The sequence below is a fragment of the Pseudophryne corroboree genome, chromosome 6 (genome assembly GCF_028390025.1).
Source record: "Pseudophryne corroboree isolate aPseCor3 chromosome 6, aPseCor3.hap2, whole genome shotgun sequence".
NCBI lineage: Eukaryota > Metazoa > Chordata > Amphibia > Anura > Myobatrachidae > Pseudophryne > Pseudophryne corroboree.
Window position 1 is genome coordinate 604025494 of NC_086449.1, and position 14831 is coordinate 604040324.

General features: G+C 40.4%; 1 protein-coding gene across 2 annotated transcripts in view; it reads left to right on the plus strand.

Moving 5' to 3' along the window:
* The window catches only part of DRD1 (dopamine receptor D1), a 77730-nt gene extending 71508 nt beyond the window's left edge, over positions 1–6222 (plus strand). For both annotated transcript variants that reach the window (XM_063928055.1, XM_063928056.1), the window contains one exon: positions 3305–6222. In XM_063928055.1, coding sequence (XP_063784125.1) covers positions 3811–5166 — 1356 coding nt within the window. In that variant the 5' untranslated portion in view covers positions 3305–3810 and the 3' untranslated portion in view covers positions 5167–6222. The remainder of the gene's footprint in view (positions 1–3304) is intronic.
* The last annotated feature ends 8609 nt before the right edge of the window (positions 6223–14831 follow it).

Below are 14831 nucleotides of genomic sequence, written 5' to 3' on the forward strand. Positions count from 1 at the left end.
GTGGATTCCAGTGGGGACGAATTGATAATCTGTGAGGAGGGGGATGTACACGGTGATATATCGGAGGGTGATGATGAGGTGGACATCTTGCCTCTGTAGAGCCAGTTTGTGCAAGGAGAGATTAATTGCTTCTTTTTTGGGGGGGGTCCAAACCAACCCGTCATATCAGTCACAGTCGTGTGGCAGACCCTGTCACTGAAATGATGGGTTGGTTAAAGTGTGCATGTCCTGTTTTGTTTATACAACATAAGGGTGGGTGGGAGGGCCCAAGGACAATTCCATCTTGCACCTCTTTTTTCTTTTATTTTTCTTTGCGTCATGTGCTGTTTGGGGAGGGTTTTTTGGAAGGGACATCCTGCGTGACACTGCAGTGCCACTCCTAAATGGGCCCGGTGTTTGTGTCGGCCACTAGGGTCGCTAATCTTACTCACACAGTCAGCTACCTCATTGCGCCTCTTTTTTTCTTTGCGTCATGTGCTGATTGGGGAGGGTTTTTTGGAAGGGACATCCTGCGTGACACTGCAGTGCCACTCCTAAATGGGCCCGGTGTTTGTGTCGGCCACTAGGGTCGCTAATCTTACTCACACAGTCAGCTACCTCATTGCGCCTCTTTTTTTCTTTGCGTCATGTGCTGATTGGGGAGGGTTTTTTGGAAGGGGCATCCTGCGTGACACTGCAGTGCCACTCCTAAATGGGCCCGGTGTTTGTGTCGGCCACTAGGGTCGCTAATCTTACTCACACAGTCAGCTACCTCATTGCGCCTCTTTTTTTCTTTGCGTCATGTGCTGATTGGGGAGGGTTTTTTGGAAGGGACATCCTGCGTGACACTGCAGTGCCACTCCTAAATGGGCCCGGTGTTTGTGTCGGCCACTAGGGTCGCTAATCTTACTCACACAGTCAGCTACCTCATTGCGCCTCTTTTTTTCTTTGCGTCATGTGCTGATTGGGGAGGGTTTTTTGGAAGGGACATCCTGCGTGACACTGCAGTGCCACTCCTAAATGGGCCCGGTGTTTGTGTCGGCCACTAGGGTCGCTTATCTTACTCACACAGTCAGCTACCTCATTGCGCCTCTTTTTTTCTTTGCGTCATGTGCTGATTGGGGAGGGTTTTTTGGAAGGGACATCCTGCGTGACACTGCAGTGCCACTCCTAGATGGGCCAGGTGTTTGTGTCGGCCACTAGTGTCGCTTAGCTTAGTCATCCAGCGACCTTGGTGCAAATTTTAGGACTAAAAATAATATTGTGAGGTGTGAGGTATTCAGAATAGACTGAAAATGAGTGGAAATTATGGTTTTTGAGGTTAATAATAATATGGGATCAAAATGACCCCCACATTCTATGATTTAAGCTGTTTTTTAGTGTTTTTTTAAAAAAACACCCGAATCCAAAACACACCCGAATCCGACAAAAAAAATTCGGTGAGGTTTTGCCAAAACGCGGTCGAACCCAAAACACGGCCGCGGAACCGAACCCAAAACCAAAACACAAAACCCGAAAAATTTCAGGCGCTCATCTCTACTATAATGTGCAATAATCAATGTCATTCTGGATATGTAAATTTATTTAAAAACAAAACAAAAAAAAACAAAACAGTATCTGGTTGAGGCAAGTTATTTTTTTCCAGTGTGTGGCTATTTCTTTCTCTTCTTCTTCTTCTTAGTTATTTATATAGCGCACACATATACCACAGCACTTTACGGGTAATATTTGGCCATTCACAACAGTCCCTGCCCCAGTTGATCTTACAATATATATTCCCTACCACATGTACACACGCACACATACACACTAGGGTTATTTTTGTATTTGTGTTTGCTGGAAGCCAATTAGCCTACCAATATATTTTTGGATTGTGGGAGGAAACCGCAGTGCCCGGAGGAAACCCACTCAAGCATGCTGGGAATTGAACCCGTGACCTCAGTGCTGTGAGTCAGTAGCCAGCTAAAGAATATTCGGTTGAACATCATCCTATAATCAATTAGTTTATTATGGTATTGACTCATAGGTGTGTTTATAATGGGTGCTATGTGTTCGGTACACATGGCACACTGGGTCCAGGGGGCCCCGAACATTCTGGACCCAATAGAATTATACTTACTCCTCTGGAGTCCAGCGGTGGCCATAGATGTAGACATAAATCACTGGGTAAATGGCTGCAGCTGCCATTTTCCTTGTGATTTGCATATGCACAATAGAGATGTCCTCGGGGACAAGGTACGGGCAAATAGGGTCTCCCCTCTGTTAAAACACTCCTATGCTGACTTTTTGGTCATTCAGGGGAAATCAGCCTTTTCTATTTTTATTTAAAACAACAATAAATATAACCACTTGTTTATACTTCAGCCGTATAAGTCTGACTGAGTGCCGCCGACATACCCCTGAACTATATATATATATATATATATACAATTTTAATATTTTAGAATCTAATATATATATATATATATATATATATATATATATATATATAATGTTACAAAGAAGAGGCGGCACTCAGAGACTGTAGTTGTCAAAATTGTATTCCACACAAACGATCCAACGTTTCGGGGGTACTTACGCCCCCTTTGTCAAGGTGAACAACATCTGTTGTTCACCTTGACAAAGGGGGCGTAAGTACCCCCGAAACGTTGGATCGTTTGTGTGGAATACAATTTTGACAACTACAGTCTCTGAGTGCCGCCTCTTCTTTGTAACATTGTCCCATCTGCACTGGGAAGGCACCGGAGCAACGCTGTTTATTGAGGAGGGAGTGCCAGTCCACAGTAACTTTATATATATATATATATATATATATATATATATATATGCATGTAAAAATATATATATCATTTTTATATTTTCAAATTTTTATCCGTTCTGATAATAATAAAGTATTATGGTACTAAAGTGAATTAAATGCAGCCAAAATAAAGTTTTGTAGAATCCGCTGTGTCTGTCAAACAACTAAAACATCTGTAAATTCAGCAGATGAGAAGAGAAGAAAATGGCAAGATTTTCATATAATGAGGGGTAACCAAGATGCACAGGGCATCTTTCAACAAAAACACTTATGTGAGGAAAACATTCTCACACTTTGATAATTGTTATGTTCATGCATTTCCAAATACAGCCTTAAGATGTGAGCTCTGAAATAACATTTCATGTCACGTTGTTTTATTGGCAATAAAAGCTACATTATAGCACTTAAGAATTTTCCTAGGAAAAAAAAAATGGTACTTCAGAATAGTGTAGGAAGGATGGTTATGAAAAATGAAAAATGAAGTTATTTGCAAAAATAATAAAATGTACTTTTTCCTCTCAACAGCCTGGTGAAAAGATCTTTCTGTAAAGTGACCAAAATAAGTGTGAAAATAATAAACAAGATGGAATGACCACATGAAACACTGATCTGCATGCCAAGATGTCCTTTGGCTGCCAAGACTGAAGATTAATTTATAACTAAAGAAGAGAGAAACAGTGAATAGAAAGAGGCCGAGTATACATGATCAATATCCTGTTTGCCACTACTATGAGAAGTGCTTACTCCTTTAGATACTGCACATGTCAATAGTTTAGCCAAAGTGATATGCCTGTAGTATATGCTGTCTTGCTGCTAGTGAAAGCATTGAACTAAAAATGGCTGTATATTGTCACTGGATTGTTTTGAAGGCTTGTTTTAAATGACAAATGGTTCATCAGGGTTTCCTTACAAATGCTTTGGGAAACTCAAATCAGCAGGAAAGATGGGAACTAGACAGAACACTGCTATAGCAGCTGGCCATTGCTAGCAATATCTGTGACTTCTAATATGAAATTCTACTACCAGGCAATATGACTTTAAATATGACCAGTATGGATGGAGAAATGCTAATTGCAGAAAAGGATTCATCTTTTCGCATCCTTACAGGCTGTTTCCTTTCAGTTCTAATACTCTCAACTCTTTTTGGAAACACTTTGGTCTGCGCAGCTGTCGTCAGATTTCGCCATCTGAGGTCAAAAGTCACAAACTTTTTTGTGATCTCCCTAGCTGTGTCCGACCTTTTGGTAGCAATGCTGGTCATGCCTTGGAAAGCTATTGCAGAGATTGCTGGCTTCTGGCCATTTGGTTCATTCTGTAATATATGGGTTGCTTTTGATATAATGTGTTCAACGGCGTCCATCTTGAACCTTTGTGTCATCAGCGTTGATAGGTACTGGGCCATTTCCAGCCCTTTTAGATATGAAAGGAAAATGACCCCGAAAGTAGCCTTTATAATGATAAGTGTTGCATGGACCTTATCAGTCCTGATATCTTTCATTCCTGTGCAACTTAACTGGCATAAAGCAAAAACAACCAGTTTTTTTGACCTAAACATGACCTTGCAAGGCACCACGATGGATAACTGTGACTCCAGCCTAAACAGGACATACGCAATTTCTTCATCACTGATTAGCTTCTATATACCAGTGGCCATTATGATTGTAACCTATACACGGATATACAGGATAGCAGCAAAACAAATACGGCGCATCTCAGCTCTAGAAAGGGCTGCTGTGCATGCCAAAAACTGCCAAAACAGCACAGGCGATAGAGGTAGCATTGATTGCCAGCAACCTGAAAGCTCTTTGAAGACCTCATTTAAAAGAGAAACTAAAGTATTGAAGACATTGTCAGTGATTATGGGAGTTTTTGTATGCTGTTGGTTGCCCTTTTTCATCTTGAACTGTATGGTGCCATTTTGCGATCCGAGTGTTTCGGCAAGTGGTGCGGAACCATTCTGCATCAGTTCAACCACATTTGACATTTTTGTGTGGTTTGGGTGGGCAAATTCTTCATTGAATCCCATCATATATGCTTTCAATGCAGATTTCCGCAAGGCTTTCTCAACCCTACTAGGCTGCTACAGACTCTGCCCTACATCGAACAATGCAATTGAAACAGTCAGCATAAATAATAATGGGGCAGTCATCTATTCATGTCAGCAGGAGCCCAAAGGTTCAATTCCAAATGAGTGTAATTTAGTTTACCTAATTCCACATGCTATTATTTGCCCTGAAGAGGAGGTCTTGAAAAAAGAAGAGGAAAGTGGTTTCTCTAAAAGTTTGGACAAAATATCTCCTGCATTCTCCGGGATTCTAGATTATGATGCAGAAGTTTCGCTAGAAAAGATAAATCCTATCACGCAAAATGGGCAGCCAAAAACCTGAAGAAGCAGAACTGATGGTGCAAGCTATAAGGCCATTATAACATGGAGCAAGGCTTCTACTTGGACATCATTTCAGATCCTTATTGGATAAGGCATCTGACTTTCAAATGGATTTCTAACAATGAATTCCAATGTATTTTGTATAAGTGTTTATTTTTGTGATGTTAACAGGGAAATAAGCTTATAAATACAAGACCATTTCATAGATGGTGCATACAGTGCATACTGTATTACGAGAATGTGTTTTTGTTTATTGTGCAGATGTTTGACAAAAACAGACGTCTTTCACTAAAAATGTACAGGAGTCAGTAGAGTGTACAAAAGTTATGGCATGTAAAGCAGGCAAAGTTGAACAGCTTGGAAGACATGCTAAACACTAGCAGAGTGGTCAGTAGGCCAAGGTAGAGTCCCTAGAGTGGTGGATATAAATATATAATTGCAAAGTTCATTTGCAATTGATTGAATATTGAAAAACAGCAATGTATTTGACTTGTAGCAAATTACTTAAGCCTTTATTTCCACATTTTTCAGACTCAAATAAATATATGCCAATGATAAACTGATTTCAGGGAAAAAACTAACCAAATTCTGTCAAGACACAACTTGTATGTGCCATAATTTGTAACTTTGTTGAGTGTTTGGATCCTTAAGGATCTGTTGCTGATTTCTTCTTCATAGTTTAGGAGAGAAAAGATAAACTGCTATTCATTAACATCATTTATTTCAATACACATTTAGTTTGTGTATTGAAAGTTTATAGAATTTAATTCATCACAAAATTATCATTTATCAATTAGCATTTTTAATCTAAGAGATAATGTACAACTGGCAACACTTTTGCCGTCAATAATTTGGTTAATGTATTGTGTCTCTATCTGTATAATTTTAGGTTCTTTAAAGTGCATCTAAAACCTTAACACACTGGTGGTAGTATTTCTATGGATGCAGCCTATGGGTTCATTAGGAAACAGTGCCTTGTAAAGTTTAATGATGCCTTATAAGTGTTAGGCATTAAGGGGGTTATTCAGGTTTGTTAGCATACCAAAAAAGTTAGCAAATGGGCAAAACCATGTTGCACTGCAGGTGGTGCAGATGTTACATGTACAGAGAGATTTAGATTTGGGCGGGTTATATTGTTTCTGTGCAGGGTAAATACTGGCTGCTAATTTTCTGCACTGTAATTTAAATTTCAGTTTGAACACACCCCGCCAAAATCTGAATCTTTCTGCACGTGTTACATCTGCCCCACCTGCAGTGCAAAATGGTTTTGCCCAATTGCTAACTTTTTTGAATTGCTAACAAACTTGAATGAGGCCCTAAGTTTCTCAGCTGCGTCACTGGCTTCTTGTGAATTGATAGGCTGGACTCTTATGATCATTTGGCCCCATTATCGTAGGCAGTAGGTACTCTTTAAGTTCCTTGATCGTGGCAGCGTCTTGAAGACACAATTTGGCCTTTTTTGAGGAATTTCCACAAAATACAGGAACTCAAAAATTCATACTTTTCTTATGACGTAAATGTTAGACAAATTACTGCCAAACTTTTGGATTCTTTCCTGACTCTCTCCCTAAAACCATCAAGAAAACTGACTGCAGAAACAATAAAATGTCCAATTAATGACTAGGTTGTGACATGTTTAACATGATGGATTGTGTAAAGTATTACGTAAATGCCTTTATAATTTCCTGTTTGCGGAATAACTGAGCCTTATTTTAAGAGTGGGTATTTTTTTAATGATCACAGAAAGATTATTGTAAGCATATACTAATATTATTTATTCTGTTAAAAGTAATATTTTTGAGAGATAAATTGAAACTATATAAAGATGTACCTTTATTTACAGTAGCTTATTTTAAACTACTCAGTTTGTTACCGTTGTCTAATATTTCCGTTTTGCATACAGTACAGTACATTTGATATTTAATAGGTAAGAAATCATTTGTTCAACTAGTCCATCTGTATTTCTTTGACCTGTGGCTCCTCTCTCTGAACTATACTACATCAAAGTATATACAGTATCTTTATCAATGGTGTCTCATTACTGGAAATCGATAGTACACATTTAGATATGGTGTAAGTCCTAATCCTAATCGGAAACTGTGTGCAGCACTGCTAGGAATTTACAATAGTGAAACAGCAGTTATTTGTAGTTATCTGTAGTGTGGCTGGGCCACTTGATTTAAGTAATATTCCTGTAGTTATCACTTATTGACATTTGCTTAGTCAGTGAGTCCCTACACACAAATCCTGACGTAGTGACATACAGTAGGACCTGCTTAAGAGATAGACGGAAATGCAAAGCCACTCATGAATTTCCATCCGATTTGAAGGAGGAACATGCAATAGACGTCACAGTAGAAGGAACGCCTCCTGCATGTAGCTTCGATTCCAGCACTGTAACCGACTTAGCAAATTGGGATCCCGCATCATGACCATCGGTTGCAAGTACACGCAGGCAGCAAGTTGTCAATCAGACAGTGGCAGAGGTAAACTACGGATGACATCTCAAGGCCTCTTCTGCACATGCGCAGAACAGTCCTTGTGCAGCTGCAGTTTCCGATAGTAGCAGCACTCCTGTGTCCATCTCTGAATCAGGCCCATGGTGACATTGTGCTCTATTTACTAAGCCTTGGATGGAGATGAAGTGGAAAGAGATAAAGTACCAGCCAACCAGCACCTAACTGTCATGTCACAGCCTGTGTTTGAAAAATGACAGGAGCTGGTTGGGTGGTACTTGTTCTACATCCACTTTATCTCCATCCAATGCTTAGTAAATAGACATCTTAGTGACAAAGTAAAATGCAAATTTGTTTAGAGTATGTCATTCATCCACATATAAAACTCATACATAAGCAATACTAAGATGGTATACAGATGGTGTGAGGATGACCAGTTGTGTAACAATACATGCACCGCGTTATGGTCAATGTTGGATGTCACACATGAGCACCGTCATGACATTTGTCCTTGTCTTATTCCATCTGTATCTCTGTATACTATTGGATGCTAAGCTTCCAGGTGCTGCTGCAACTATCTCACTTTTATTCTTGTTATCTATGGATGGGACCAATCATCTAGTAATGTACTGTACATGGGTGTGATGGGACCAATCAACTAGCTGTGAACATGGGTGTGATGGGGCCAGTCATCTAGCAATGTTCATGGGTGTGATGGGACCAATCAACTAGCCGTGAACATGGGTGTGATGGGGCCAGTCATCTAGCAATGTACATGGGTGTGATGGGACCAATCAACTAACCGTGAACATGGGTGTGATGGGGCCAGTCATCTAGCAGTGTACATGGGTGAGAGGTGCTGCTGTGATTAGCTGATTGCTGTTAATTTTGTGGTGCAAGAAGCCTCACCATACTACAGCCCTCAGCAACCAATCACTTATTCGCTTTACCAGACTGATCGGTCTGGAGTCATTTAGAGGCTTATGAAAAACAATGTCTCTTTAGGTTACACAACATTTGGCTTACAGTCATTAGGTCGACAGTCATTAGGTTGACCACTATTGATTGACATGCATTAGGTCGGCATGGTCACTAGGTCGACATGAACAAGGTCAACATGGAAAAAGGTCGACATGAGTTTTTCAACTTTCTTTTTTTTTAACTTTTTCATACTTTACGATCCATGTGGACTACAATTGGGAATGGTAACCTGCGGTAGCGGAGCGAGGCACCTTGCCCGAAGCATGGTGAGTGAAGCGAGGGGACACGGTGCACTAATTGGGGTTCCCCGTCACTTTACAAAGAAAACAACACCAAAAAAGTAAAAAAACTAATGTCGACCTTTTTCCATGTCGACCTTGTTCATGTCGACCTAATGACCATGTCGACCTAGTGACCCTGTCGACCTAGTTCATGTCGACCAATAGTGGTTGACCTAATGACTGTCTACCTAACTCTTGTCGACCTAATGATCCATACCCCAACATTTATGCTGTTTCACTAATGATAGGTAAAAAGTATTTAGGGATCATTTGCTAAAAAGTCTACACTGTAAACAATAACAACCAATGCAATAATTGGTTGTAGAGTCTAATTTGCTTTAAACAAAAAAAGGTAATTGCTGATTGAACAGGAAGGGTGTTGCCTGGACCAGGAAGGGTGTTACTGTAGATGGAGGTGACCATGTATATGACCAGCCAGTGTCAGACTGGGGCATGAAGGGCACACATGGGGAATGCAGTGGTAGTAGGTCTTGTTTAGGTGTGGCCAGTCTCCAGAGAGGATGTGGCCAGTCTCCAGAGAGGATGTAGCCAGTCTCCAGAGAGGATGTGGCCAGTCTCCAGAGAGGGTGTGGCCAGCTGCCACAGAGGCTTGGCTAACCACTAAAAAGTGCATGGTCTGAGCCCCTTGATAAATATATATACTGTATACTTAATATAATAAATGGGTGTGGATCAATGGATTGACAGTGTTATGGTCGACAGTAATTAGGTCAACACCAAATGGTCAACATGCATTTGGTCAACAGGTACAAATGGTCACCCCTGTGGGTTTTGTTTTTGTATCAGTATTTTTTTTTTATTCAAAAATTTACAAAAACATGCTGAAGCCCTCAGCAACCAATCACTCATTCGCTTTACCAGATTGATCAGTCAGTAATTTAGAGGCTTATGAAAATCAATGTCTCTTTAGGTTACACAACATATATGCTGTTATGGACAGAAACAGCTAAAATCACATAACTTGGGCCTGTTTTTGTTCCTAAAGTATTATTACCTCAACAATAATCTCCAGTATTCATCTCTAGTTTACACACAAATATTTCAATGTCGGACATCAGACTGATCAGTGGGATCTAGTAAAGACGTTTTGTCACTCCAGTTGTTTTATTTGTGTGAATAAGATGCACATTGTGAGCGAAAATGGAGCTTGGTGGGGCTGATTTGACAGGAACCTGACACACCAGGTGGGGCTGTTTGGCACGACTTTAGCCACCATGTATGAGGACACATCTATACCATCTGTGAAAGAGGCTGCACACATGTTAAAAACAAATGGTAAATTAATGTCTTACAGGAACAAATAGTAAGTATGATTATATTTTGGGATAAGGTTATTTTAATTGTTTTTCTTTATGAAACAGTGTTTTTTTTTATCAATTATATTTTCAGAAAGAAAAATTTGAGTAGGACAATAGATTATATATATATGCCTAAATGATTAATATAACACTTAAAAAATACTGAGAAATCCAACAGAACACATGATAGTGTGATACAATTTTACACGTAACATTTTTTTGATTACCATATAGATTTTTTTTTCCAAATCTTCCAGAATATTAGTGTTTCATTTTAAATTTGAATCCAATAACTGTTGGTCAACTCTACATAAGGTCATGCTCAGTAACTGGAATGGGTCCCACTCATCGGTTTTACAAGTCGCCTGAAATATTTGTGTTTATATAATGTGTAATAAAAAAACTGAAGCAGTATTACATGTATTATTTAGTCTACCAATAAGATAGAAAGGGCTAATTTACCATTTTACCTATACCCCTGAACTTACTGCCCAAATAAGCAGTTGACCTCTTTACAAGCACAACCCTTATACAGAAAAATAATGCTGTCAGTGCACTACTCTGGGGGGAGATTTATCAATGAGAACTGTCATTTTTCTAGTGCTTTACCTCTCTCCATTTTATCTCTTGCTAATATTTGATAAATCTCTACTTAAGACACACACACACACACACACACACACACACACACACACACACACACACACACACACACACACACACACACACTACATAAGTGTTTCATGTGCATTAATGTTGTTCTTTATTTTCACAAGCTTGTAATTAGTATCTCTTTTTCTCTCTCTCTCTCTCTCTCGCTTTTAATACATTAACAATTTGGAGGGGGGTGGGTGGGGGGCAAATGTGTATCAAATCTTAGAGAGAGAGATAAAGTGAAGAAGTTTCCGATAGCAGCAGGGGCGTAAGTTCATCCCAGTCACCTGGAGGCAAGTTGGTTCTTGGTGCCATGCCCCTTATTAAAAAGGGAAAACAAATATGCAGTGTATTTGTGTGTGTTTGTGTATGTGTATATATGGGTGCACAGACGCTTGCTTCAGCGCAGGCTGAGTGGTACAAAGCAGCTGTCCTGCCCCCTATTACTGGTGTTAGCAGGGCTCCTGGGGCATGTTGGGGCTGTGAAATCGGAGGTGGAAATCCCGGAGGTCAGCATACCGACCCTGGGATCCTGACCGCAGAATGCCGGTAAGGGGTTTGAGCGCAACAGAGCTCGGTGGTTTGCTGCATTCGCCACAGGTTCTATTCCCACTGTATGGGTGTCATGGACACCCACGAGTGGGAATAGTCGCTGTTAGTCGCCATGCCGACTATCAGGCATTTAATCGCTTGGGATCCCAACGTCGGCATGGTGACCGCCGGAATCCTGAGCGGCGGTCACATGATCGCATCCACCTGAGACAGAGCTGATTAACTCTGCAGAAGCAGTGGGTGTGCTGCAGAGCTCTAATCGAAGAGCATTGGTCAAAACTTGGATTTCGCTGTGAACCACATAGGTGCTGCTGTACATGCAGGTGCCCATTTAGGGCATGGAGCCCGGAGGCAGGCGACTCCATTGCCTCTGAGAGCTATACCCCGCCATAGCAGCTAATAAGGTTTCATCACACAATCCCAAAATATACTGGAAGGTTAATTGACTCCCGACAAAAAAATAAAATAACCCTAGTGTGTATATGAGTACGTGTACATGTGGTAGGGACCATAGAGTGTAAGCTCTACTGGGGATAGGACTGATGTGAATGGCCAAATATTCACTGTAAAGTACTGCTGAATATGTGTGCACTATATAAATAATGGGTAATAATAAATAACTGTAATTTTACAGGCTGTGCTAGAAAAATGACAGATGGTGATTTGTTGCTATGAGCAACTTGTCCACTTTATTGCTCTCCAAGATTTGATAAATCTTCCCCTAAATGTACTATCTCTCCAGGTCATTGTCGAAGTTCAATATAGGTTGCATTTACTATTTTGTTTTTGCAAATACACAAGCTGTACATGCTAAACTCTCTTGGCTCACTATGAGGCAACACTTGTATGTGCTGAGTCATTTTGATTTGGATGAGAAAGCTGTAAATTAAATAGTAAAATGTATTGCTAGTATTGGTTTAACCCACAAAATGGGAGATTCCATTGTTTTTAGTCAAAAGGTTTATTTTATTAACATGAACTCCAATCATTGGGCCTAATTCAGTAAGGATAGCAAATTCTGCTAATTAGCAGAATTTGCTATCCTTTGGAGGTAATGCTGGGGTCCGCCCATCGCTGGGCAAGGCCACCCAGCATGCTGACCGGAGCCTCTCACCCTTCAACAAGCAGAAATTGCGATCCCATCTGCTTGTTAGCAGTAATAGAGGAAGCCTCCTGCCGGCGCAGCTTAGCTTCACCCGCAGAAGACCTGCAGCCATTTCCCCGGTCGCGGCAGCTGCATGCGCCATCATGCAGCTGCCGCAATCATGCCCCCGTTAGCACTGCACCATCCCCTGATTGTCCAGCTCCTCCACTGCGACGCTCCGTCTCCTCCCTGGTGATTGACAGGCAGAAAATGCGGGTGCATGCACAGGACGGGTGCTGCACATGCGCCCGCATCTTTTACTCAAAAATTCCGGTTGGATAGCACACTGCGATCCAACCTGAACTAGGCCCATTATCATTATTTCTGTATACAGTGTTTTGTGTTTTCACATCTTGCGCAGAACAGGATCCCTAGAGAAAGACATTATGCTTGGAAAAGTTGAAGGCCAACAAAAAAAGAGGAAAACCAGCAGTGAGACAGTATCAACACTGAACACTGAACCGCTTGGCTCCGAAATTTCAAGGCAGCCATCCATAGGGTAACCATAAGTCTGCATCGACTTGACAGCACATAACCAACACAACAATATTTTGTGTTGTGTCATTTTCCACCTGTGCAACAGCTACTATTCACATGCAATGAATAGTAGGGGCATTATGCTTATATTTTATTTGGAATGTAATGTTACCTTAATCACTTAGTAGAAGCAGTGCTGTAGACGGGCATTGAGGAACCCTGGGCCCGCACCCCCACCACCGGATGCATGTGACATCAGGACATCACAGATCAACCACTGGAAACTCTCTAAGAATACACTCTGAGCATTTCCAGGAACCCTGCAAGATGGAGTCAGGTGGCAGCAACTGTAATATGCAGATAAATTAGTTTCTTGTGCAAAATATCTTGGGAGCTTGTGTCAAATAATTACACATAATATGTATAAAGTAAATGTGCAATACTCAGAACAAGGGGTAAATGTCATAGGGTCCGAGTTTGCCGGTGGTGTGGGATTTCTTCCGAGAATGCCCAATTTTTTAAAGTGGCAATCATTTACAAGGCAAAACCAGGTTGGTTTAGCTTTGTAAATGATTGCCACTTTAAAAATACGGCATTCTCGGAAGAAATCCCACACTTCCAGCAAACTCAGACCCTATGACATTTACCCGCAAGTGTTTGTCCCATATAATGACTATACATATTTAGTTACTAAAATTTTGTCTGCAAAAGGCCAAATTTCTCTTTTCCATAGAGGTTCGCTGCTGTCTATTGACGCTCAACCTTGTAGGTTGTAAATGTGAATATATAATATTAATTAAGACGCTGGATAGCGCTGTGAGTAATATCTCATTTTAGCTCAGCAGTGCAAGTAGAATGGAAGCCTGACATTTATAAAGTATGCATCTAATTTAGTTTCTTGATCACAATAACGTGCCAATAAAGGTATCCGAATATGAAAAGAACATGGAAAAAAATCCTTACTAGTGAAGTAAGTTAAAAAAGCGTAATAGTTGTCAGAATTATAGGGTTTCATAACAGTGGTCAAATAAGCATAAAGATACATTAGCGTTTGTTCTCAGTGTATGTACCACAGATCCATTTAATTCATCAATTTATCTTTTTTATGCTTTATTTGGAGTCTATTTTTCTAAAGCTATCAGTGCACTCAATAAAAACCTGTTTATGCTGCTATTTATTTATATGCATTTCTTCCTTTGTGTGTGTGTGTATAAAAAAAACAAGACTCACATGGTTCACCTGCTTTAAGAAGCGTTTTTTACTGTAGGTCATCTTACACTATAAGGCAGGCATTCCCAACCTCAGTACTTAAGGCACACTAACAGTGCAGGTTTTAATGATATCCAGCCTTCAGCACAAATGGTTAAATCAGAATAACTGAGGTACTAATTCAGTTCAAGCATGGATATTATTATTATTATTATTTTTTATTTATATGGCACCACAAGGGTTCCGCAGCGCTCAATTACAGAGTACATATACACATAATCAAAACAGGAAAACAGTGACTTACAGTTGAAGACAATATAGGACAAGTACAGGGTAACTAAGCATAACTACACCAGTAAACGACATAGAGATAAGTTCCACGGTGGCCAAAAAACTGCGGGATTTGGTGCAGTTGAAGATTATTAAAGTAAGAAAAGGATAAGCACATGAGGGAAGAGGGCCCTACTCGTGAGAGCTTACATTCTAAGGGAAGGGGTAGACAGACGGGTGACACAGATGGGGTACACAGAGAGCGTAGAACAGAGAGTTAGGATGAGATTTGGCTGGGTTTGGTAAAGAAGTGGGTCTTAAGA